The sequence below is a fragment of the Ornithodoros turicata genome, chromosome 2, assembly GCF_037126465.1.
Source record: "Ornithodoros turicata isolate Travis chromosome 2, ASM3712646v1, whole genome shotgun sequence".
Classification (NCBI taxonomy): Eukaryota; Metazoa; Arthropoda; class Arachnida; order Ixodida; family Argasidae; genus Ornithodoros; species Ornithodoros turicata.
This window is the reverse complement of record NC_088202.1, coordinates 10,446,918-10,472,862: the sequence shown is the minus strand read 5'-3', so window position 1 is coordinate 10,472,862 and position 25,945 is coordinate 10,446,918. Positions and strand designations below refer to the sequence as shown.

The 25,945-nt window shown below is 45.2% G+C and overlaps 1 protein-coding gene across 1 annotated transcript; it reads right to left on the bottom strand.

Annotated features, from left to right (window-relative positions):
- Nucleotides 1-215: 215 nt before the first annotated feature.
- On the bottom strand, nucleotides 216-21,888 carry LOC135385185 (vacuolar protein sorting-associated protein 26C-like). The gene is made up of 9 exons (XM_064614379.1): nucleotides 21,690-21,888; nucleotides 21,170-21,313; nucleotides 16,162-16,311; nucleotides 16,006-16,086; nucleotides 13,048-13,122; nucleotides 12,879-12,959; nucleotides 11,188-11,284; nucleotides 9,483-9,608; nucleotides 216-303 (listed from the first exon to the last, which is right to left on the bottom strand). Exons 1-9 carry the CDS (start codon nucleotides 21,741-21,743, stop codon nucleotides 221-223), a joined length of 891 nt encoding a protein of 296 aa, XP_064470449.1. The 5' UTR covers nucleotides 21,744-21,888; the 3' UTR covers nucleotides 216-220.
- Between the last annotated feature and the right edge of the window lie 4,057 nt (nucleotides 21,889-25,945).

Below are 25,945 nucleotides of genomic sequence, written 5' to 3'. Positions count from 1 at the left end.
GTACGTTGCCAGAGCATCACCTATCGTCTGCTAGGAGTAGAGAAAGCATGATCTGTTGCACTGGGTAGTGTTTTGGAATCACCTGGCCGGGACCGATGTTGATCTTGCTCAGCATCTCATGTGGCCATTTTTGCACACGTGACTGCACCCGCAGGAAGGGGGGTTCCTTTCTACCTTTGCATCGTAGATTTACAACTGTCGTCAGGAGGAAGAAGAAAAGTTAGAATCTAGTTAACTTTATTGGGTAGTTCTCTGTCATGAGGTGATCATCTTCAAACACGACGACAATGTTGACTTCAAATTCTGAAAAGAAAAACAATCTAGCGTGAAATAAAATGCTAAGCTATACACCAGAAATCGTGAAAACCTAGAGCTGCATACGTACATGCTTCACTATGTGACTGCATGCCATTTGACAAATCATGTTCAAACATATTTTCATAAGCCAGGAATACTTTACTTCTCACACACAGGGGTGTCCCACATAACCTGAGCCAAGTTAAAGCAAAGACCAGTGTGCACAAAGCAGAAGCAAAAGCAGCGTGTGAATGTCAGGGTCGTCATTCTGATGATAAAACCCAAATGGGTTTCGAAATGTGTTTTTAATCAGTTTGTAACTGTTGTTGTACTGCCAGCGCGTTATCTACTGGTTATAAAGAAACACCAGTGTATTGTGCGAGGATGAAGCCAGCAAAATGCACCAACACGAAAGCCTGCAAAATGTGTAGTTACAAAGAGAAGATTCTCTCCCTCAGAACAAGAAAAAACATGCCTTTTCACCCCTTTGGGTGAGGAAGTGAAGCAACAGAGCACAAATAAAACGTCATCACCATCAGGTTTTCTTGTCTTCGCTTCACGGCCTACACTTCACATTGTCTCATCTCCGGGTCATATACACTTTGTGTACGATGACGCAAACGAGTAGCACGGCTCGCTGCGCTTTGCACTCTCGCTCTTCAAATGGCATGCACACTTTGCGCGGCTGACCCATGTTGAAGAGTCTGATACAATGACCACAAGCACACCACTTCTGGTTTTATATGCGGCTGATGGTGGCTAGTCCCCATAGCTACGTCTGCTGAAAGCACAGTGTGGTTGGCCAAGGCCTCCTCTAACTAAATGCCTGCCGAGGCGAGCGCGCTTCCATTATGAGCCATCTGCCACCTGTTTCCGCAGTTGTCCGTGGTATGGCGCAGCATTCTGCACTGCATCGCCAATGTAGTTCTACGTGGAACCGCAGAAGAAGTGCAGTTTTAGGGTGTTTTCTGTGCTTTCTTTTTTATAATTCGAGCTGTAATCGATACAGTAGCCAGAACTGACCCTGTAGGACAAAATTCTCACCTCAGTACCAAAACACTGTGCAGTAATAAGGGGGGAAAAGGGGAGGGAACAGATGAAGCGACGCTCCGCACGGCCGCAATTTGGCAAAAATTTGATATAGAAACGTTTGTTCGCACCTGGACTTCTCGCATCCTTATTTTTTTCACATAATTTTGAAGTGTGCTACTGCAGGGAAGGGAAAAGAGGTTTTCTGCCCTCATGTATTCGTACGACTTTGCTGAAAAGTTGAGCAGGATTATACATTGTCGGATGGTCGCTTCGGACCACTTGGGTTGCTTGGCACCATAGTTTACTGCTTGGTCTGTTACATAATTTCAATCGTATCTGTGTCTTCATATTCTCTTTGTGATGTCTACTGTACAAACGAAAAGGAAGTTATTAGATGTAATGGCAATGGGCCTTTCGTGGCAATGGGCCTTTGCACCCAGAGATCGAAGAGGAGCTATACGCGTTAGTGCACGGTCTACAGCAAAGACCACTTCCCGTCATCAACGAAGCAATCCGGAATAAGGCTGTCCAGCTCGCCCGTGCTGCCAGCCTTGACAGGACGGTGTTTCAGGGCAGCCCGTCGTGGGTACGACGATTCATGAAGCGGAAGGGCCTGAGTCTTCGGCGCCGGACATCTGTTTGCCAGAAACTTCCCGAAGAGTACGAGGACAAACTTGTCAACTTCCAGCGGCACGTGATCCAGCTACGGAGGGTACATCGGTACATGCTGGGCCAAATCGGCAACGCGGACGAGACACCAGTGTGGTTCGACATGCCATGTCTAAAGCCTCCAACTTTCCGCGATTCCGTGAAATTTCGTGGAAATGACGATCTTCCGCAGAATCGCCTTTTTTCCGCGGAAACTCCGCGGAATGCTGTAATTCACTGTGCAAGTAATAATTTATGCTCTCTTAGTCAATAATGCCTATTAGATCTAAAACAGCCCTTCGCTAAAAAAGCCTTGTGAAAAAAAAAAAAAAAAAAAACTTGCTTAGAGCGATGCGTGCAAACGGCGCCGACAGCAGACGCGCGACCAGCGCGAGTCACATGGCACGGTTCTCCTCTCCCCGCGTGTTGTAAAGAAATGAGATAGGGTCAGCGGCTCAGCGCGCACGTGCACTCGGGGAACGGTGGAGAACAAACGCCTTCCTATTCGTACGATGTCACGTCGCACCTTTGCGGAAAACTGCGCGGGATCGCGCTCGGGAATACAGAAACGCCGTATTCTATAAGGACGGAGGCATCCTTTTTTGCAAGGTGTGTGCTAAGTCTGTCGACCATCGACGTAAATCTACGATCGACGACCACGTAATGAGCAACAGGCACCGCATGAACGCCGACAAGTTGAAGCGAAGGCAGGAAGAAACGCAGCGAGGCAATAACGTTGCTGCTGGTTGTTCTGGACTGTAGCAGCGTGATGTAAGATTGCAGACGCTGCATGGGCTCTGTGGTCACAGCCCGGGAAGCAAGAATGGACGTTGTTACGGAATTTCTGGAAGCACTCATTGCCGCTAATATTCCGCTGAAAAAGGTTGGACGCCCGAAAAATAAGGAATTTCTTGGAGACGCGAGTTACCAACGTCGGGTTGATACCGGGGCCGAACGCACTTCGCCGTCGAATTCCAGAACTGTTCGAGAAACACGAAGATTGGCGTGCTGCGTGGGTCGACAGCGTCGGTGGAGGTCGACGAAAATAACGTGGCTAACAGAAAAGTGTGTTTCACTCTTTGAGGTACTGACTGGCTTGATCTGAGTGCATCTGCTTCCAGACATGCATTTGTGCCACACTTGCAGAATGGCGCGGAATTTGCGATTTTTACTCGCGGACGCCCGCGGATTTGACTTTGGAGCCCCGTGGAAAAATTAATTTTCCACCACAGAAAGTTGGAGCCTTTAGCCATGTCTTACTACTGTAACGGACAAAGGTAGCCAAAGAAGTCAAAGTGCTATCAACTGGGCACGAACACTCACGGTTCACCGTGATGCTCGCATGTACGGCAGACGGTCGAAAGCTGCCTCCGTTCGTCATTTTCAAACGGAAGGCGCTGCCCAAGGAAAGATTCCTGCGCGATGTGGTTGTGCGCAATCACCCTAAGGGATATATGGACGAAAACCTAATGCTCGACCGGATTTGGGTTGTCTGGAATAGGCGGCCAGGTGCCCTGGTGCAGCGACGCAACATCCTTGTGTTGGACTCCTTCAGGGGACACCTCACAGACCGTGTCAAAGACTCGCTGAGGGAGTCGAAATGCGACCTCGTCGTGATTCCGGGAGGCATGACATCAGTGCTTCAGCCACTCGATGTCGTGCTGAATAAACCATTCAAGGACCGTGTCCGCGAACTGTATAACGAGTGGCTACTGCAGAGTAACCTGAAGACGCTGAGTGGCCGACTACGGCGGCCGTCCCTCTCAACTGCGTGCGAGTGGGTCGTAGCGGGATGGCGGGCACTTCCCGAAGAGATGGTCGTCAAGAGCTTTAAGAAGTGCAGCATAAGTAACGCTTTAGATGGAACAGAGGATGACGTGCTTTGGGCAAGCGGGGATGAGCAGCAGTCATCCGACTCGGACGAACCAGAGTCGCCGGTGAAGCGGACGTCGAGTGACAATGCAACCAAGACTAAACTTTTCTTTTTTTTTTATTGCGTGTTAGCGCCGCGAAGCAACTGTGGCTATGAGCGGCGTACAGATGTGGACAGATGGAGAGAGGACAGCAGGAAGGAGTGGGGGACAGGGGGGTTAGTATGCGTCCTGGGCCGACTTCAGGGGGAACTGTGCCGATATTCGTCTGGAAAGTCTTCGGAAAACTCAGGGAAAACCTCAGACAGCACAGCCGGCGGTAGGATTCGAACCCACCACCTCCCAGTCTTCAGCACGACCTTGGTTACCACCAACGAGCGGACGCCTTAGCCCACTCGGCCATGCCGCTGGTGACTAAACTATTGATTGGTGATTAAACTAATCGTGACTTTTTTGTGTGTTTGAAATCACAGCCTTTTGTCTGTGTTTTTATTTCGCTGGTTCTTAAGGTCGACTTATACGTGGGTCCGACCTATAGTCCGGTTTTCACGGTAATCAATGGAACAGGCTCAACTAGCTTCAGGGGTGACCTTCAGGAGAAGCTAGATCTACTTAAGGTAAAAGAGGCCACATTACAACAGTTGAACACATCTATAGAAGCGCTCATCACAGATGACAAAGACTATGACGAAGAGATTGCAAGCTCCCAAACGTATGAAGACAATATATGCATCGCAAAGTCTCAAGCCTTGCAAAACATAAGCGATGAGAACGACAGAATTGCTGTCAACAGATCGGGAGGGCAGAAACAAGCTGCAGGAGACAACAGTACAGTCGAAACTTCAACGAATGCTATGGAGACAGCAGTGAAGCTACTGAAGCTAGAAATTCCTAAGTTTAATGGGGATCTTCGTAACTGGAGCAGTTTCTGGGACCAGTTTGATTCCACCATTAATCGAAACCAGTCAATCAATAAGATCGACAAGTTCAAGTATCTAAGGAGTTACCTCACCGACAAGGCTGCAACGGCGATATCTGGACTCTCACTCATTGCAGATAATTATGATGTTGCCTCGAAGCTGTTGAAAGAAAGATTCAATAAGCGACCTCATAATCGATGAGCACTTGACGCAACTTCTGAACTTGCCCAAAGTCAACGACTCCAGCCAAGTAACGAAACTGCAGGGGCTGTAGGACGAAGTGATGACCGGTGTTCGATCACTCGAGGCCCTCAACGTTGCGTCAACGTCATATGGTGTCTTACTACTTTCTGCGTTAAGAAAGGCTGTTCCAGGCGATCTCAACATTGAGTACGACAGAAAGCACATCGACAACAAAGAAGACTTAACCTCGTATTTAGACTTTCTCAGGGTTGAGATCACTAGCCACGAGAGAAGCGTCACTTTGACATCGGGATCCATCAGCCACAAGACTTCTCATGAGACAGTACAGAGAGCTGTTCCACGCAAATTCCACTTCAAGCGAAGAAGGACAAATTGATGTCTCAGGGACAATGTTTTCGGTGTGGTCGACAATACCACTGCTCAAGGGACTGTAGGAATGCCAATAGACTTCGATGCTTAAATTATGGAGGCAAACATCTAACGGTTATGTGCGATCTGTTAACATGTCTGAATACCGCACAATCGTCAACGCTGATCATGTCTGCTGGCCTGAGCTCTGCAAGTTTTGCCAGAGACACTGTTCTGCTTCAGACCTTAAATGCTTTGGCCGAGAGCGAAACCGAACGTCAGATGGTGCGAGTACTTCTTGATGGCAGAAGCCAGAGGTCTTTTATTAAGTGATCTCTTTTGGAGAAACTCAACCGTCGGCCAGTAGGAGAGGAACAGATCACACTTCACACGTTCGGCAATAACGCTCCCTGTAAAAGGAGTTGTCGCCGCGTCGAGGTTCGGCTACGAAGTCAATACGACAGAACAGAACAACAGATAGAAGCTCTGGAAATGCCAGACATATGCAATGATGTCATGGAATTACCAAACAGCGATGTAATTTCAAGGCTTCATCAGGCAGGAATGCATGTTGTTGACCTTCCACTACTGGCGTAATCTGTGAACGCGGGATCGAAATGCTTATAGGCGCCGACGTTTACTGGAGAGTTACTACGGGCGAGACAAAGCACATCGAGGATCTGGTGGCGGTGAATACAGTTTTTGGTTGGACAGTACACTGTCCATTATATACAGCGTCAACTACTGTATGCACGATTGTGGGCATCATGGGGTAACAGTCGGACCACAAGAGGCAGAGCTGTCTAACGAGCTGAGAAAAATCTGGGATTTGGAAAGATATACGAATTCAGAGTACGAAAGACAGAGTCACGAAGGACGAGCCATTTGCTGTAGTCGGGGTGGACTTAGGGGACCGCTTTACTACAAGGATGCGACAAATAGCTGCAAGTGCTATATGATCCTATTTACTTGCGCTGTCACAAGGGCTGTGCACTTGGAAGTAGTTACCGACCTGCGTACTCCAACATTTCTTTTAGCCTTTTGTAGATTCGTATCAAGACGAAGGATTTGTCATATGATTTACTCAGATAATGCCCTCATGTTTCAACACGCATCGAAAGATCTTCGAAGGCTATGGAACTCACTTCGCAGTGCACAAGCCATGGATTACTTCTCCGGGCTCCACATACATTGGAAATTTATAGTTGAAAAAGCAGCATGGTGGGGTGGATTCTGGGAGAGGTTGGTGAGGTCTGTCAAGACTGCACTCAGAAAGGCACTTGGAAGGAGCAGCTTGAAGCTCGAAAAGCTAGTCACAGTGCTTACCGAAGTGGAGGCGACGCTGAACTCCAGACCCATTACATTTGTCTATTCAGAGACAACAGAGGCCGAGCCCTGCATTTTTTAGTCTGGAAACGACTGATGAGGTTGCTGACTTCCGTATTATACCTACTACTAGGTTTCCTATGTCAAGCCAGCAACAACTTCAAAGAGCCGTGCAGTATCGAGAATCATTACTGGAATGATTCTGGTGGAGGAGGCAACATGGGTACTTACACGAACTTAAGACAGCTCATTGGCAAAGTGTTTCAAATTCTTCGGCATTGCAGGTCGACGCATTGGTTCTTTTGAAAGAAGAAAAAATGCAGAGGGGACTTTGTAGGATGTGTCATGTGGTTTAAACATTTCCTGGTAGAGACGGTAGAGTCCGTTCCTGTGTTGTAAAACTTCCTAATGGTTAAACTTTGAGGCGCGCAGTTCAACATTTGTTCCCATTAGAAATTGTGTAAGAATGAGCTAGCTCATTGCAGGGGGAGTGTGTTACATAATTTCAATCGTATCTGTGTCTTCATATTCTCTTTGTGATGTCTGCTGTACAAACGAAAAGGAAGTTATTAGCATGTAAGAACAATCGTCATTGTAACGTTGAAAAAGGAGGAAGAATGAACTCGTGGTCGCTAATAGAATAAATGAACGTCCAACATTTTCACGTAAGCATCGTCCTTTCTACTTCAAAGTTTGTACATGGCCCATGAGAAGCTTCGCTTTTATGCCGTGTTCAGAATCCCTTGCGACAGCAAGAAACTTGTCCACGTGGCATTCTTTCTTCAGGTGTTCAAGTTCTTTTTTACAGAATTTTTTTGTTTCCCTTAAAAGAGCTGGGCGAATGAGCCCATAATGTCTGGGCCCCGAAAGATCGCGTAACTTGCACAGGCACAGCCTGGCCTGGCGACACTGATTCCTGGGCTCCCTCGTCCTCACCAATGGAGGTGCTACATTCTGCAGTTATTTCCCCTGCCACATAGTCGGAAGTCGTTGTTAACCCGATCCAGATAGGTACCGGCTCATTCATTTCCGAGACAGGCTGCATTCACATTGCGTTTTCCTGATGCTGCTATCTGGACTGGCTGCATGTATGAGGGGTATTGGGAAAAGATACTGGGCACAGCTCCTTGTTTTAACATTCGCCGCTTCGTATCGGTCTTGAAGTCACTTTCGGGGAAGTGAAGACTGCGGAGAACTGTGCAGCTGGACGGTTGCCAGTCCTTTCTAGAAATCACTGTCGGTTTCACGGAGTTTCAAGTCCGCAGGGATCTCGTGAAATGACACGCCTGATTGTTTGTTGTGCTCGGACGACGCACAAAACAGCGCACAGCAGCACTTCATTTTGCTTTCGACTGATTCCTTGTTTCAGAGGCAGAGCAAAAACGTGGGTACAGGATAACATGCCTGCCAACTTGGGAACATCCAATTTAGGGAGATTTCAAATTGGGGAGGGGGGGGGGGTGTAGGAGAAAGCCAGCAAGTTATTGTAAAGTTAGGTTCTTGTGCTTCGTCGACATAACATGGGTGACAATGTCGGTCCACGATTCATACACAATGCTGACGTCGCAGCCGTAAACTGTGCAGAACACAAGGTGCCCTTCCTGGACGCGATCACGCGTCCCAATTCATCTGTGTATTGCTTCAGAAACACATGTAAATACTTGTTTCGCTTACACTGAACCATGAGCCGTGCAATATGCAAGGCAGAAACAGTGCAAAGGCACCTTTGTTGCCTGAAAACATGGAGGAAACTAGAAGTGCTAGAACTAGAACCATGACCAGAACCCTTGAACTCTGTCCATAACATGGAGGCACCGGAAAGATGCAGTGATGCGGATGGCAATCGCACTGGTATTGGATCGACGTTTGCGACTGTGTGGCCACAGAAAAAGCAGGAGTTTGAGATATAGAAGGGGAAACTGCATTTTCCGGGAGATTTGCTTCTCGGTCGTACAGTCGTACAAACCGGTATGAATCCGGGAGCCTCCCGGGTGAATCGGGAGACTTGGCAGGTATGGGATAACAAAGCAGTATTTCGCCACTCACAATGTGTTGAATATCGGAGGGAGGTCGGCTTAACACCAAAAACTATTCGATTCCATTTCTTATCATGGCTGTTGTCTGCTTGGTGGTGCGAAAGGCAGCTGCGCGGCGGCACTGCCTTTCACACCAGGGAAACGAGGGAAAGGGTAACGCGGGAGACTTTGCGCCATCTCAGCAGGCATCTAGTTAGAGGAGGCGTTGGGTTGGCTATGTGGTTGGTGGTCTTTTAATGACTACATCACGTCACTAGGTTGTCAAATAGAAACAGTCATCATTCTCATTCATAGCTCCTACAAGTGCATCAAGAAATGAGACTGCAATGTCAAAGGATAGATTGGTGTAACAGCAACTTTACAGTGAGATGATGAATGGAGAGTTTCATCGCCAAGGGCGATATTCTGGTGGTGCTTGCTGGTGGTGATGTGGGTGATGCTGGGTGATGCTGGGTGATGCTGGTGTGAAATGAAATAATGAGCCCCTTCACAATAAGGATCGAAGTCCTATGGTGTCCAAAAAGGTTAAAAGAGCTTTGAGGGCAGAGCGTTGGTCGGCTGCATTTGGCCAGGGATCAAGCAATTTTGAGAGAGAGAGAGCAGGGCAAGAGTTCCAGCTAATTAAGAGAGTGATTCGGGGAGATTGGTGTAGTTTTCTTATATATGTATCGTTTCGTGTCGCACTGATAAGTTCGAAAATAATTTTTTTCCCAGACTCCTGTTTTGTATCAATTATTCTTGTGTATTGCTTTTCACTCTTTTCTTCAAGAAATATGCGTAGCACGTGATTATCAACTCACCAATCTTGAAGTTGTTTGTGACTAGCGTTGGGCAAGTAAAGAGCCTTGGAAACACCATGTAGATTGGGATGTTGATGCCATGGCACACATCTCCTTCACCAATCTGTATGTTCTGAATTTCGGTGGCTAGAAAACAAAAAGATGTTACACACTGCATGTGCAGATGGTCATGTTTGTTTGTTTTGATCCAATATGTAATAATGATGCACACCCATACATGCACACACAAATAAGTAATTTGTTAATTATTTTGATAATTACTGTACACCCAGTATTTTCAGCGGTTGGTAAGCACAGTAATCGTACGTATCATGAAATGCTAATCTTAATTGTGCAACGCGTGTCGTGTTGTTGTATTATGGAGGCCGCTTGGATCAGAATGCTGGAAGCCTGAGGCTTTGGCAGGATATCAGGAATCGGCAGTGCTTCCACCCACGCACAAAACTTTCCTAGGTGAAGTTGATGTTGATGACTATGCATACCCTCGCAAGCTGGGAAAGAGTGTAGAATCATGTCCAGTAGCATAAATCTTGCTAAAGTGTGCTAAATGTCTGCTATATAATTAATATAGCGCCATAATAAATCACACTCGGTTGGTCAGCTCAACTTAGTGACACTCGATCATTGCAACGTACAATTTTTCCGTACATTTCCCGTCATCATCAGCATTACTTCGTGGGACTTTAAATTAGCAGGAAAATGCAAAAAAACTGCAACGTTTACATTATATTTAGAGCCTAAGGTTTTAGGGTTCGACCCGATTCTTGCCCGTATTTGCACCCTGAATTGAAGGTTGCCTCTGTAGGGTGAAACCAGATTTTTGCCCTCAAGTAGCCACTCAATGAGACATCTATAGGAGTGTACACTGGCTTGTTTGGCAGTAAACAAGCAGTTAAATCACCATTTGTAGCAAATCAGTACAGTTAGTGGGAGTAACTGAGCCCGACTTCTCCCCAAGTTTAGTATACTGGAAGTTTTTCCACACAAATTTTCATGAATTTAGAGCGCATGTTTATGTACCCGATTTTTACCCCTCAATCTAGAAAAAAATATCTCCCGAAAACTTCAGGCTCTAATTATATTGTCAAGTGGAAATTAGGAGAGACAGAGGCCACGTATCGAGTACATGGTCATGGATATTACAATCCATCGGTTTTCGGGGGGGGGGTGTTGTGCAATTTTTCTTGTAGGATGTTTGGAAAAGCACAAATTCAAAACTGCATCTGCCGTTCCCATGACTGGCCCTAGCGGGATCTTAAATGGGTTCCGATCGGGCCGCCGCCACGTGGCTCCCGCTGTCCCTAGGCCAACTTTTTTATGGAGCTGCACGACCAGAAAGCTATCAAGGGACCGTGACGCTGCTCAGATGCAAACATTTCACGTGGGAACAAACTACAGAATATTCCACTCTTCCGGCATGCAGTACTCTCATATTTCATGTTGCAAAGTGCCCCTTTATAAAACGATGTAAAGTATCTGTTCGGAGGCGGACACACGAACAGACAAACACAACACAAGCCTCAAGGTGTCTAAGAACATGAACAATTCAAATATGGCAGTCGTCGAAAATGCCAATGTGGTTTTTATCCATGTAGACCTCCAGTACTGGTCAGAATTTCACCTGTCACTGACGATGTGATTTTGATTCGTGCGTGCAGAAGCAACTGTTATAAATATGTGTTGCATATTTCAAAAAATGACTCACCATCCCTTGCATACCCCTCTGCACATCCACAAGTTTCCACACGCACCAGTTGTAGCTCAATCGATCGTATTGGTATGTCACAGCGCTCCACACAAATCTATGGTACAAGAATATAGTGTGCAGTGTTACTGTGCATACAAGTGGGAAGTGGAAGATGGCCGTCAAAGCTCCTTCCCTACCATGATGTCAAAAAAGAATGCCGATAGCATCGTATATAGTCTTATTGTACCTTTTCATGCTATCCACGAGTATGTTACATATAGCTCTGCGCCTAAAAGAGATTCTCTATGTGTCTAAGCTCTTTTAGATTTTGAACATAGTGATCACTTACCCAATTTGTATGAGAAAGCAAAACAATAAAGTCATACACGTTTATGTGCTCGCCTGTCTCAGTAGATATCAAGATTATCTAGCAAAGTTAAAACAGCCTTGGCACAACACAACAACTCTGTTCATTAGATGGAAATTAGTGCACAAAAGAATCACTAAATCTTGACAACATATTAATAATAATAATTCAGGGCTTTACGTCGCGAGACAACTCTGACCATGAGCGACACCGCAGTTGTCGGATCTGTGGATCAATTGTGCCCACCTGAGGTTTCTTTAAACGTGCGCTGAAATCTCGACACAACGCACAACACATTTACCTTCCTTCACAAAAGATGGCGTGTCTGAGCAACTTGCACCCTTCCACCAAGTTGCCACCATCCTCGGTCAGGTTTGAACCCGCGATCTTGGGATCAGCAGGCAGACACACTACTGACCGAGCCACCAGGTCCAGCAAAAATAAACAACAAAATCACCTCACAGAAGAACGAAAACAAAACAAAAAATATTTAAAAAATTCTACTGCTGCCAGACACTTAATTTTAATTACTTTCCTTGCTTGGGTTCCTCTCCAAAAATAATTTCCTGTGGGCTGTTCATGTGTGACCCATTGTTTTGCCACTCGCATGAATGTGTACTGCAATGCTATAAAAGTGTTCGCGTTTTCTGTGTCCTATGTCCATTCAATTGTGTTCTTTGCAACTTAGCAACAGTGCAGGTTGCCAATGGAGAACATTGTGTGCTATGCTTACTGCACAAAATACTCTCATAAAGAAACAGGGATTTACTTAGTAGAGCCTGATAACATTGTCACTGTATATTACGCAGGTAACAAAAGTCTAGTTACAGTAAACTGATGGCAAAAGTGAGCAACAGTATAATCCTCAGGGTTGTTTACAATTGTGGTAGGCACACACAACAAAGTAAATGTAAACCGGTAGCGAAAGCCAGCAACAATACCAAGTGAGACCTATCGACACGGCTATCTTCATGATGCGCGAGAGATCCTGTCTGTTGGTAGTAGAAGCACAATCATAAACAAAAAATATTTATGACATGTGCATGATTTGTGTGTATACTCTAATAGTTTATTCATAATTTCAATATTGCAAAATATAACTGTTGCCCCGCTCGTACACATCTACAAAGTCATGAGCGTCATTTGTTTACAATCGTAGTGGTCCGCGCAACGAATCAATGGCACAGACGGCCTCTATCACGGCATCCCTCTGAATACACAGGGGAGTTTTGCTACCTGCCTACATATACAAATTTTGTAGACGACCCATTAAGTGAGCAGTAATTGGCACATGTAGGCGTGACCACGATTTGGCTCCCTCAAATCTGGAAAGGTATCTTACCGCTCCAGTGAATGGTTGTGTAATGCAGCAGCAGGTGCTGTCAATGCGGCCTTTCAGTAGGAAGTTGGGAACCTTGGAGCGCTAAAATGAGAACAACAAGGGAAACCATGCTGAGATTTCCATAGTAGCAAAAGACAGTCCCGATTTTGATGAGACGATGCTGACTTACATCCTGCACATTCTGCACTGATTCTGGAGATATTTTTATGTTCACTGGTACTGGTATCGCTTTCTCTGCCCCTTCCTGAAACACAGATATATATTCAGCTGATATTCAGAGACAAGGCTGAGCGCCTCTTATTTGAGAGCACATTTCAGAATATGTGGAAATCCCACAGCAGAGTCAAGTGTGACTAAGGAATTGCAACAGCTCGCTACGATTTATATTGGAGGACTCCATCACTTTGCACGTTTTTTTTTTTTTTTCTCATTCTTCGGGAGAATATCCTCGAAAGGTGATTTACAAGAACGTAAATTTGCAAAAGATGTTGGGTTGGAGGCACTGTTTGGTTTGAAGCTCATGGTGTTGTGATACTTTTACAATAACAGCCATGCAAGGATGTCAGCAGTATATTTTCAGTTTGGTCACTGGTGTAACTAGCGTGCGAAAGTACAGAGCCGTAGCAAGGCAAGTTTGCGCCCAGGGCAGGGTAAATCTGAAGCCCTTTCCTCTCTCATTGTCGTCAGAAGCTATGTAAACAAGGTAATGAAAACGCGTATTTGTATTGCAGAGACCGTAAATTCAAATTTTCTTTGTTTCCGCTTTATCCTGTCCCACCAGGGCCTGCCGTTCGGTACACTCTCGGGCTAGGGCGGCCTGGCCGGCTGCCCCTCTCGCCCCCCCCCCATCGCTACGGTTCTGTGAGAGTACACCCAAGAGTTTTCTAGTCAGGGTGCTACTCTCTGCAAAGACACTACAAATAAGCCTTTAACCATAACTGCCATATCGCAATGTGCTTCTAATAATAGCTGTCATACGATCTGAATAATACGAGGCAGAAAATCAGTCATGTCGAGCTCTCAACAAACTAGTGTGTGTAGAGCTGGGAATGGGCATGAGTACAGTAGCCGACTGATTCTTCAGATGCCGATTATTCGGACTCGTTTGATAGTTCGGACTATCACACGAAACCATGACCTTTGCCATAGAATCAATACATTTTTAGTACCGTTTTTCCAGTCAGATCAAAGTCTGAAGGCACAACTTTCCGGACTAAAACACTTGCAGACAAGCACCAATACGACCATTTTTGGCTCTACGGTGACAACTTTCGCCGTTTTAGATTATGCGCTTGGATTGGATTGGTAATTGGAATCCTAGGCGATACTGTTCTAAAACTTCCTAACCGTACCGCTAGGTGACGCCACTGTGGCGCTTCTGGTAGTGCTGCACGCTACTTGAGTAAGTTTGTGCTTGGGCACGCTGCCACTGGTATTGTCAATAACCTTGAGCTGTGCACGGAGCTGACGGATGCCAAAATTGTGTGGCAAGTGCTCGTGCAGCAAGAAAGCAAATCAGACTCGGAAGACGAATGTGCTGACCACGCACAACCGTCGACATCGTGAACGAGTTGACAGTGTTGTCAAATGTGTATGATTAACATACGACGCTTGCATGAATCGAAGCAGACAACATCACACGCATGCGCCACATGCAACAGGGCACAATTGAACCCGTGGGTGCAATAACAGGATAAGTCGAGAAATCCCAAACCGAGAAAACTTCAAATGAATAAAGTATTGCATCTGGGTTTCCTCGAATAACGCAAATGCAAAATGTGTAATGTACATGTATGTGTCTACCCTACAGGCATATCTTGTTAGCATTGTTTTGGGGCGTGTGATTTAGCAGAAACTGAACAAAATCGAGAAATATAACTTATCCCCTTTTCCTATACAACACTGCATGCACAAGGTTTTGGTGCAGAACAAAAAAAAAAGAACCTGTGTGTAGTGGAGCAGCCATGATCGGGCTGATAAACGAGCAAACTCTTGAAAATGATATCCTAAGATGACCAGCATAATACGACTCATTAGCATAGTGCATGCATTTTTTCTATTACAATGCTTAGTAGCACTGCTGACACAGTCACGTGAGGTACGAAGAACGTGTTTTTTGAGTGGAAGCGGGAGTTCATTTCCGCATCGTAGCAAAATTTAAGCTACACCATTTGTATGCGTGTGTAGAAAACGGGCTTGATCTGACTATCCATCCCATTGACACACATGCATTTCCTGTTTCTTACCCTTCTGTTACGGGTCAATAAACTGCAATACGATCTTGAATTTTCTTTGGCAGGTACATACTGCTACGTAGATGTCATAGACACAAAAATACTAGAAAGCAGATGAGCCGACTTATCCCCTTATTGCATCCACGGGTTCAATTACGGACTTCTTTGGTGCAGCTGTGACAAAATAAAGTTTAATTTAGTGATCGTCGAATGTTTCGGACTGCTGTATTATTCGGACCATTTACCGGTCACCACCAAGTCCGGAAAGTCGGTCAGCGACTGTATATTATGTTGTGTTGTTACTCAGAAGTCCGTACAGAGTGCAATCGTCGATGTTGCTCATACAGCCAACATTGCTCAAGAACCAATGATGTGGTACAAGAGCATCTCTGTCCTCTCCAGAAGCCACATCCTGTCACATGTTGCTTTTAAAGCTAACCACTTTGGGTGGTGCAGCAGCCAGGAAGATCATGTTAAGTACATGTAAGATCTCAAGATAGTACATGGGACAAACAGAGCATGGTTTCACCATAGCATAAACATTCCAGATCACAACGGAACATAAATCAACACCACACGAGTCTGTACTGGTAAGAAGTGCAACAAATCCAGCACATATATTTGGCCTTCTGTTTAAAGTGATGGCACATGTCATAGCAAAAGGGGCCACATGATAAAAAAAAAAAAAAAAGTTCTTACATCATGACTCGGAATACTTCATTACCTCGATCACGGCAGAACAGATATGTGTACACCTTGGCGAGTAAAAACTGTTGTTATTGGAGCGTTTGTGTGTCAACTTATCTATCTTTGTCTGTGTCTCATAGCTCCAGTTCACTTTCATAATACACATGTAATGCCACTACATCTGACAACATAATTTCATTCACTACCTTGTACTCCATAATGAATTCCACTGTTTTCTGCATATCTTTGTTCAGTAACGACCTCTTCATGTCACACTTGAGCAGATACTGAAAAAAAAAAAGAGAAAGATTACAACTTTTACACAGTCTTACAAATTCTACTTAGAGTGAGCAATATCTCACCTGGATATTGATAAATACGCCGTGGTAGGTTTCATACAATGTCTTGTTTCCTTTGGTCTTCAAAGGGAACTCAAACGGAAGCTCAGTTCTTCCTGCAGGCAGCTTTCCTGGCTTGGCGATCTCTAATGTGTAGCTAATCAACTGTACAGGCTACAGGAATGGAAAAGGAATATTTAAGTCACTGCAGGCATATATTTGATGCACTTCCATGTTCAACTAAAGAAGTACATGTATACCAAATTTGTAACACAAATGCATTTAATAAATCTTGCTACTGTATTTTCCTGTGTATAATGCGCACTCGTGTATAACGCACACCCCTAAAAATGGGCCGAATTTGAAAAATGTTCTATCTATAACGCGCACCGCAATGGTGCTACAAGCTTCTGTACTGCCACCAGTACACACATTAAACCAAAGCGGTGTATCATACATGCATATGCTATATTTGAAACACATGTAGTCAAATTCATTAAACTCCGATGCAACTGCGTCGCTGTCACTGTGTACTTCAGTCTCCTCTCTGCTTTTCGTTTCGCGTCCCTTCTCAATCACGCCATTCTTCTGAAATGAATTCAAGATTATTGACTGCTGAATAGCATCCTTAAGCAGCATCATTAACCCCTTATGAAGTTCAGTGCCCTTTTGGCGGTTTTGTCAGCTGACCCTAAGAGATATGGGAGAAAGCCACAGCACACTCTGGAAGAGGCTAGAAGTTGTATGTCACTGACCTGAAAAGGAACTCTGTAGGAAAATATTTCCGTGTGTAATGCGCACTGTTAGATACGCACAGGACCTCTTCAGAACACTTTTTTTTACACTATAACGCGCGTGTTATACACCGGAAAATACGGTAGTTGTGTATGAATGCAAGATGTTGTCACAATGGATATTTAGTTCTCCGCAAATGGATCTTGTGTGCAGCTATCACACTGCTATGCATGTTGACAGCTGTATTTGAGTTTTATACACATGTATTCAATTTTCGTATGGCCGAAACAGTCTCATTTGAGCAGGAGAAAGATAGCGTAATACTGGGTGACACTAGATGGCTTGTGATTTATAGGAAGGATGTAACAACAACTGTCTGGATGTCCAGGCTCACAATGACAGTCTTATTGGGTTCTGAAAGATCCCACAAAGATAGGCACTTGGTTCAGATATTGTATTGTATTGTATACAGGGTGTCCAATGGAAAAAGGGCCAGGGGCTAAAGAAAAAACAGAGTGCTCTACGCAAATGGAACCAACTGTACGTGCTTGGTAGTTGTGTGGTCATTCCAAAAATATTTTCATCGCCCCTTGTCAATTAATTAGTGGTAATTAATTATCGAACTTTTTAATTATCGGTTTTAGCTCTCAGATGTCAATGAGGAAGTTGTAGTACATGTCGAAAAAGACACAACTGAAGTGGTTCGAGGTTGCAATGGCTTGTGGTTTTTCCGTGGGACACCCTGAAGATATTGTATTGTACAGATATTGTTGTATTCAGATAAGAATTAAGAGGACACTACCCTGTATGCATTTCCAATGTCTGAAATGAATGTGCAGGTCTGACTGGTAATGTAACATCATAAACCTGGTTACATCATTTAGTTTGCCGCTGCTGTATTTTACGACTTTCAAGCATTAACAATCGCTGTCATATCTTTCCTAAATGTGCCCTTTTGGAGTCAGTTCCAAAGTAAGAGTGATGCCACCTGTGCCCAAGAAAATTGCAGAATAATAGGCCAACAATGTAAAAAATATATTCTGCTTTCAGCTTGCTTACTTTGCAGCAACAAACCTGGGACATCCAGAATTTTTATAACATTTTCGAGCACACCTTTCAACACTGAAGAAAGTTCTGATGTGTGACATGTCGATCACATTGTAAATTTGCCATATATTTGCGGTCCTTCTCCAGCAAGTCCAATTGTGGCGACCACAGGTGGTACAAAGATATTTTCGTTTTATTTCCAGCTTTTCATGATTAATTATTCTCAAGAACCAGTTTTATCCAAAATACATTTTGCTTATGCTGTGTCACAGTTCATATGTAGGGCATGGCCTATTAGGGTGGAACCAGGTGAAACCTGTTTTTATCCCCCGACTGGCATCATCCTCACCTAGGCTAAAACCCGAAAACTAGCTTGGCAAAGTGCCAATTCAGCCACGAATGTGGGCACTGGAGAACACTAGTCACTACCAATTCGGCTTCTTGTTTTAATCTAAAATACGAGAAGCACTCTTTTTTTTTTCCTTTTCCACCCGACATTGCACGATTTTACACTGTTGTACGGCTCCTCAAACAAATACCAAATTTTAACAACCCTAATTTTCAAGGACCATAAAACTCAAAAACACAATACCCTGTTCATGTACGCATATATGATATAACCCTTGACCATAGCTTGTTTGTCTGTACGATGTTTGGAAGTTGCCTATGCCACTGTTTCACAAACTGTGGGTTGACAGTTTCAGCATGGACGTCGCAATACAGCTCGGGAACTTGAAAAAAGGGACCGCAGATGATGTTGTTTGACCATGCTCTGACCACTAATCTGTGTCACAAAAAAGGCTCATGGTGGCAGTCCCCAAGGCTTAACAAACTAGCTCATTTTAGTGAACAGGAACAGACATTCCTGCTACCATGTGTTTTTCTTTTTGTGAAGGTTTCCAGCCCGGCTGATTCACTCTGACTATAGTAATTGTCCAATTAAATTTCAGCACCAATGCTGTGTATTACTCTCCTTGCACGCAAATCGAAAAGCTTGTGGCATCAGGAAAATCTGATATATTTGGTATGCCGCAGTATAGGAGAGTTTGGGAAGCACTGGTGTATACGATATAATTGACTACAGTTGAACCTCTCAATAACGAACGTCTATTTAACGAAATCCTCCGTTTAACGAAAAATTTCCGTTGCACGAGCGCGTCCCCATAGACGCCAATGTATTTTTGAGCTCGATTTAACGGAATACGTTCGTTTGGTCACCTCTATTTAACGAAGTCCCCGGGCTCTCCTGCGCGTTCTTTACCCCTTAACCACAAAGAAAAGGAGGAGAAACTTTCCTTCTCCGTTGGTTTTACGCGAGTTTTCGTTGGTTACTTCGGTCGTCACGTGCTGGGGGCGCGAACGTGCCGACGTGTGCTTCGCCTCTGCCGGTGATCGGTGCGCCGATGCTGTGCGCCGCGACGGTGCGTCGCGCCGGCGCGACGCTCTCTTCGCTCTCTTCGCACCCGTTTCCGCGCGAGGCTCTCTTCGCACCCGTTTTCGGACAAGAAAACACGCATTGCTGACATTTTTTGCTCACGCCTCGCGAAGTCTTATCTGCTTGTGTTGATGACGACGACAGTACGTTGTGGTTTTGTGCCTTTTCATTACTTTTTTTTTGTTCGCGCCGCTAATGCTGACGGTGGTAAAATGGGCATGATGCCGCTGCCGTTCAAGGTTCCATCAGCGTAGGCGTCTACGCGACATGTACCCATTTCTCGTTCTTTTCGGCGGCGTACTATTGTTCTTTCCGGACGTCATGAGTGAAAGTGAACCAAAGAAACTTCGATACGCGAGCGCGTAGGATAAAGCAGTCGAGGTTCATCCGGAGTTACGAAGGTAATGAACGCTCAGAGCGACACTGTGCACAAATTACGTGTTACCTAGCATTATGTAATGAATAAAGCTTGATATTTTGTGCCCTTCTTACCTTAGTACCCGTTTCATGACAAATGACGTTTTGCGGAACGCGCGGCGCTGGTAGTGCGGCGGCCATCTTCGTTTAACTTGGCGTGTTCCATTTAACGAATATCTCGATTTAACGAAACAAAGAGTCAGCATTTACAAATTCGTTATATAGAGGTTCAACTGTAAATCAAATCAAACCAAATCAATTTATTGCTCAAGTAGTTCTATGCAGCTGGATCAGTGTGATTAAAATTCCCAGTTTATGGGGGAAATATTGGAGTCAGGAATCACGTAAAGGTTACCTTAGACATCAGGAACAAAATTTTATGAAGTTAAATGTAAAAACGGAGTGCATATAACATAGCCAGCAAAAATTGTTGGATAACGTAGACCTGAAAATGATTTTACTGGCAGCTGCCCCCCCACCTTTTTTTAGAATATTTGAGCAAAATAATTTTAGGAAAATGTTTGCATTTGGACGCAATGGTAGAGAGTGTGGCAAGCCTGAACTTTCTTCTCTCTATTAATGAAATGCTCCAAACGGAGAGGACAAAAATTAGAAAGAAAGACTAAATGTGCATTCCGAGACACTGGGTATACACAAGTGTTCAGTAGGTGCTCCTGAGTGTGTCAGACTCCACTCACGTAACGCAACACAAGTGCCCCTTGCGCACCCAAGAGTATGAGACTGTGCAGCTTTCCGAGTTCCAGTTTCAAAGAAGTGTGTGGAAGCAGACGACAAGTGCCCGGGTGCTAGAGGTTTTCCATGACGTACTTCCTGTGCGGTGGCGGGACAACCTTCGAAGTGCGGGTTTGGAAGCAAAATACGGACTTTCTACGTTACCCAATGCTCTGATTTCAGTAAACTGTAATATTTTTGTAACTCTTATGATCCTTTTGTATTACAGGACAACTCCCACATGGAATTGGTGGTTATACCCCGGAAACGCTTTAGGGCAGACATTTTCACGCCATGCAGCCGTCTTCACAGTAAAAAGCTCCTATTATGTCTGTTACAAAGTCCCATCTTTTCCATCTCATTCACTGTTACAACAAAGTCTTCACAACCCAGTCGTCTCTTCCAACGTTGCTATAGGCTCGAACTAAGCCAACTTGTCCTCCATCTGTGCACTACATGAGCAGACAACAGGATGCAGCGTCAGTGTGGCGCTTCAAAGTTGCTTTTTGCTGTTTAGCGGTCACTTCGGATGTGTCACACCCCCGATTTGAGTGCGCCAAGAGAGAGGCGCTTACTTAACGCACTTAGTAACACACAGCTGACCATTTGGACACAAACTATTGGGTTCTCAACCCGGTGTTATGCAGCAATTGCAAAGTCACATACCTTAGCGGAGGAGTAAAATGAGTCGAAGATTCCGATTGTCTTAGCACTAAGCTGCATGGTAACAGTTCCATCAAGATGAAGTGTGATGCCTTCATGTTTCACTTCACTTCGGCTGTCCACGACAACCACACCGACTACATCTTCCTGAAAAGTGACAATCGTTAACGAAAAGCACGAGTATATTTTGGAAACTTCACACGCAGACCTAGTTAACAGTACGTTCACTAGGATTGTATATGAAGCTTGAAACTGATCAATGCACCACGTGAACAGAAACAGGAAGTTTATATGCAGTCCATATCGACTGTGCTCAACTACAAAACAGCGATTGTCAACACAAATGCTACAAGTTGTTTCGCTCACGTGTATAGTTTAATAACGACTTCAAGTTTCTATCGTGGTATGAAGGAGATAGGGTGGATAATACATAGGTTGGTCTTCGCCCAAACTTTTCAGTTACTGCAATGTTTACTCTTTTCTCTCACTACCTTACCACCAAACTGTCAAGCGACTCACTCACCCCTTCGTGGTAAATTTTATTCACTTTCTTCAGTCGAATGTCTAGAGTAGTCATTTCGGAGGGATCGGTAGCAAGAGGCGAATATTTTCTGGACGAAATAAGCGTTTCGTTTCACCAGTTTCCCTATCACAAACGTAAGCTAAGCAAATCACGATCACACCTCTCAAATCTCAAAACCCCGTCCCCAGTGTTGCCACACGCAAAAAAATATTTATCTGTAGATCCGAGTCCACTCAAAACTCAGTGCCTTCGAATCTGGAATGTCTGCCTGCGTCTCTAAATTAGTGGAAGAGCAAGGGCTTATTTCGTTCCACTGCTGAAGACCACAGCCGGAATTTCTTGCTGCGGCGCACTGCCGTTGGAACTTTCGGTTTCGGTTTGCGATGTCGCGGTTTTTGTGACTGCAGCTGGTGCTGCTGCTGCTGCTGGTGAAGAGCGTGCTGGTGCTGCTGGTGAAGAGCTCGCCTAATATTCAGGGAAACTGATTTAGCGTTGAGGCTCGCCAATGGTTCGTTCGCTGAAGACGTCCTTCTCGTCCGGCGAGCCCCGCCAGTTTCGTGATCGGCGGATCAAATCCTTGTCAATGGCGAAGGCAAAGCAGCTTGACCCAACAGCATGCGTTTTGTGTGCAGGAGGCCAGTTGTGGTGGGCGTTGAGAGGCTGTTTCTTTGACTCGTTTTCATCAAATTAACTGCAGAAAATATTCTAAAAAATAGTCGGTCAACTCATTCCCGCGTTCTGCTGACGTTTTTCATCGTTGTCGTTTTGTGCACTGATGCGAAACACGTACTGCGTCGAGTGATGCATTCATTGGACCAAAACTCATGAGATTTATATAAATCTCTGTAGATCTGTAGATTTTTCAAAAAGTAGGTAGATCTCATGATAAATCTGTAGGTGTGGCAACACTGCCCGTCCCCCGTGATCCCTACTACGGATCCTACGGATTCAGATGCGACATACGTCACGTCCGATGCCGAGTTGTCATGGCAGCGGTTGCTAGCGGCAACAGGCGCTGACTGACAAGTGACGACAAGTTCCAAAGGTTCTAAAACTAAAAGTTCCAGACAACGAGTTTATACGCGCGTAGATTGGACATTTCAACCTATATCTACTTCAAGTTTCGTTCCAACGGCATTTGAATTATGATAACAAAAGAAAAGGCAACAATCGAGAAAGCACTTTCCGTTTTATCGTGTTGCGTTTCGGTGACTGTCGATTTCGGTTTTGTTTTCGAAAGGCGTGATAAGTCGCAGTTGTCATTTTCGAATGGCACATGTTTTATGCGTTTTCTGCACAAGCATTGCTGATTTTCGCAGTGATTCGTCCATGTGCAGCAATTACATACATTCTACCATATGCGGTATGACACGAAAATTTCAAAATGTGTGTACTAAACTACTAAACTGCGCAGCGGGATTGCTGGACAATGCGAGCAGATCTAAATCTAATGCATGTGCAATCTCAACGTGCAAAAAACTTTCCGCCATGCACAGGGACGGTTTTCTTGCAAAGTGGAACTGGCGGAACTAGCTCAGAGCGACACACAGCGCTTCGAGTCCGCGTCTTTGGATGTAAAATGGTACATCAGTGCTCTTCGTGATCGTCTCTTCTATTGTGTCCCCTACACTGGGGTGTTTTATCGCTTTTAACGTGTTACGCGAAAATTCTGAACCATTTTTTTTTATTTAATAGTTTTGTTATTATGAAATAAATATGTATGAACGAAGCGAAGAATGCATACGTGTACACGTACGTGTGAAGGGCAATCTTTTCTCGGGTTTGAGGAGGATAGCCACTCAAATTTAGGAATGGGTTGCTTCATGCTGGTTTAGGGTCAGGGCTGTCCACTACATTCCGCCTTCATTCTTCCATGTCACCCCACACTCCACAAATTTTGCCCCTCGTGAGAATGCACTTGATGGCTACCATATACTTTATCACTGTTTTCTTTCAAAAACAAGGTTTTTTCATGCCATTCAAAATTTACATAAATTTTACATCTTTATTTACAACCCTGAGAGATACAGAGTGTTCCCTGTACTCTGCCAGCATGTACCCCTGGACAACTTTTGACCTGGACCTGGAGGAACTGCTGACATCTATCCTTCCCAAGTATGCCTTTCCTGCAATTCCTAGAGTGCATGTCTGCAAACCACAAGCCGTAGTGAGGGATGCTATCCTGGGCAACTTCTCAGTCTTGCCGTGAACAGCAAAGGTTCACTCAACCATAACCCCCTATGTGCAAGTTCTCTCCGAAGCTTAAAGAATGGCAGTTGATGAACAATAGCAGCAGTGGTATTTGAACACACTCTCTACGATTCCCTGTCAGAGGTGTGACCATTCAGCTGCGACAACGAGGTCAAGAATGCGGTCCGATCATGGCTGCTACGCGCCGGTACGGATTTCTACGCTGCTGGCATCCAAGCCCTCGTGAAACGCTGGGACAAGTGCATTAGTGCAGCTGGAGATTACGTTGAAAAATAAAACTAATTTCTCGCCTGTAAGTTAATTTTACTTTTGCGAAAAATGAAAAGTCCCGATTTGACATGAACACCCCTCGTATGTTTGAAAGAAAAAAAATTGAGAGGTTGACCGGACCGCCCAGCCTGATTTGGCGTAGAAATCACCCTACACACATATAGGAGCCTTTCAATAAAATTAGAGTACATCAAAGGCCCATGGATACCGTATGGTACGCTTTTCATTCATTCATTCCGTTGTGCCTTCGTTTCGGGGCGTCATATGCTAAGGGATCACCCACGGAACGCACGGCTAAAGAGGTTGTGTGGTACGGGCGGGGGGCACACATCTCGGAGTGTCCCCCCCCTTCCCCCCAGGACCAAGAAGTAGACGCCGGCCGTGGATACACGGGGGCTGTCCGTGCGAAACAAAAGTACTGATCGGGTCACACGCGCAGCACCGTCGTAAACATATAAGTTCTGTCAGTTCTCCGGGAACATCAATTGCCATCATGCCACGTGTACCTTGGAGCAGTATGGGAGTGTGCGCAGTGCTCACGTTTATCTAGTTCTACGCCAGTTCTACCGGCACTGTCGTAGCCTGAGGTCACAACCATCTGCCCGCTGGGACACGCCATCATCGCCGGTCAGGACTCGTGCAAAAGGACGCCACCTCCTACAGATGCATCTATATGCTTTTACTGAGAGACAGAAATATGGATTTCCATTCAGCTTTTTCGGTTGAGGTGAACAACAAGAGGCGCTTTGGCAGGTGTACGGAAGTGGGCGAAGTGAGTGAATGCATCTTCACAACAAGCTGTTCAGAAAGATACAGTGGTGGAAGTGCCTCAAAGCATTGTGGCGCAGGAAAAATAGAGTTTTGGCGCAGCATGGCGCAGCTTCGCGATCCGCCGTCGGAGGGCCTCGGGCGTGTATGGTTACTAATTTATGATGTCAAATTGGGGGTTTTCCACGTTAACTTCAGGTTCATTGTGTCTTGTGCAATTTCCCACTCAATTTAGAGTCGTGAGATCAGGGTGCCGCGAACGTAACATGGTGAAGCCGCTTCTGACGAGCCAGTGCAGAGCGGGCGTTAACTGCGTGTCCACATACGCAATGTGTTCCGTTGTCGAATAGCGAGTTACAGTGACCGTGAACAATAGGTCTAAACGATATCTTGCAAAGTTATCCTTAGGGATCGAAAGGCGGCATTCGTGTGGCAACCACTTCGTACCTCTCAGCTTGGAAAACCATGAACGTAGAAGCAAAATGCACGCTAGTTGGTGTATACTTGACGTTGGCAAGGGGAAAACAAAGCACAGTTGTTGCAGCATCAACGTAGCTGTGCATGTGTGCGTCCTGAGACTGCTTGGCTAGGGCTGGCATCGCCTTCGATGATTAGCAGACTAAGTCGCTGCGACGGCTCCTGCTCACGTTTAAATTTGGTCAAACGATGAAACGCCTTGTTGGGTTTCTTTTTCTCGTGACGAGCAATGACTGCGTAGTAGTCGCTTACTGTGCGCTTCAGCGCAACTTTGGCGCAAATGCAGTAGGAACACCCTCTACGGCTCAGCATTTCCATCACTGAAGCTAAGAAGGTATAACATAGCATAACCATACAGGCACAGCACCGAAGCATAACAGTTAGCATAACCACATGGCCTTAGCACATGTATTCGTTCACCTAACACTTCTGCACCCCAACAAAGCACCTCAAGGACGCAGGTTGTTCACCTCAGTTGTACAAACCTAGTTTGATTTTTCCCCTTCACGCATGCTGCTGACCTGTAATAC

Excerpts from the sequence above, each read along its gene's own strand:
- LOC135385185 (XM_064614379.1), bottom strand. The coding sequence starts at position 21,743 with ATGACTACTCTAGACATTCGACTGAAGAAAGTGAATAAAATTTACCAC. Across the intron at positions 13,123-16,005 it reads AATTCATTATGGAGTACAAG|GAAGGGGCAGAGAAAGCGAT; the intron begins GTAGTGAATGAA and ends TCTGTGTTTCAG. Across the intron at positions 9,609-11,187 it reads AGAGGGGTATGCAAGGGATG|CCACCGAAATTCAGAACATA; the intron begins GTGAGTCATTTT and ends TTTGTTTTCTAG.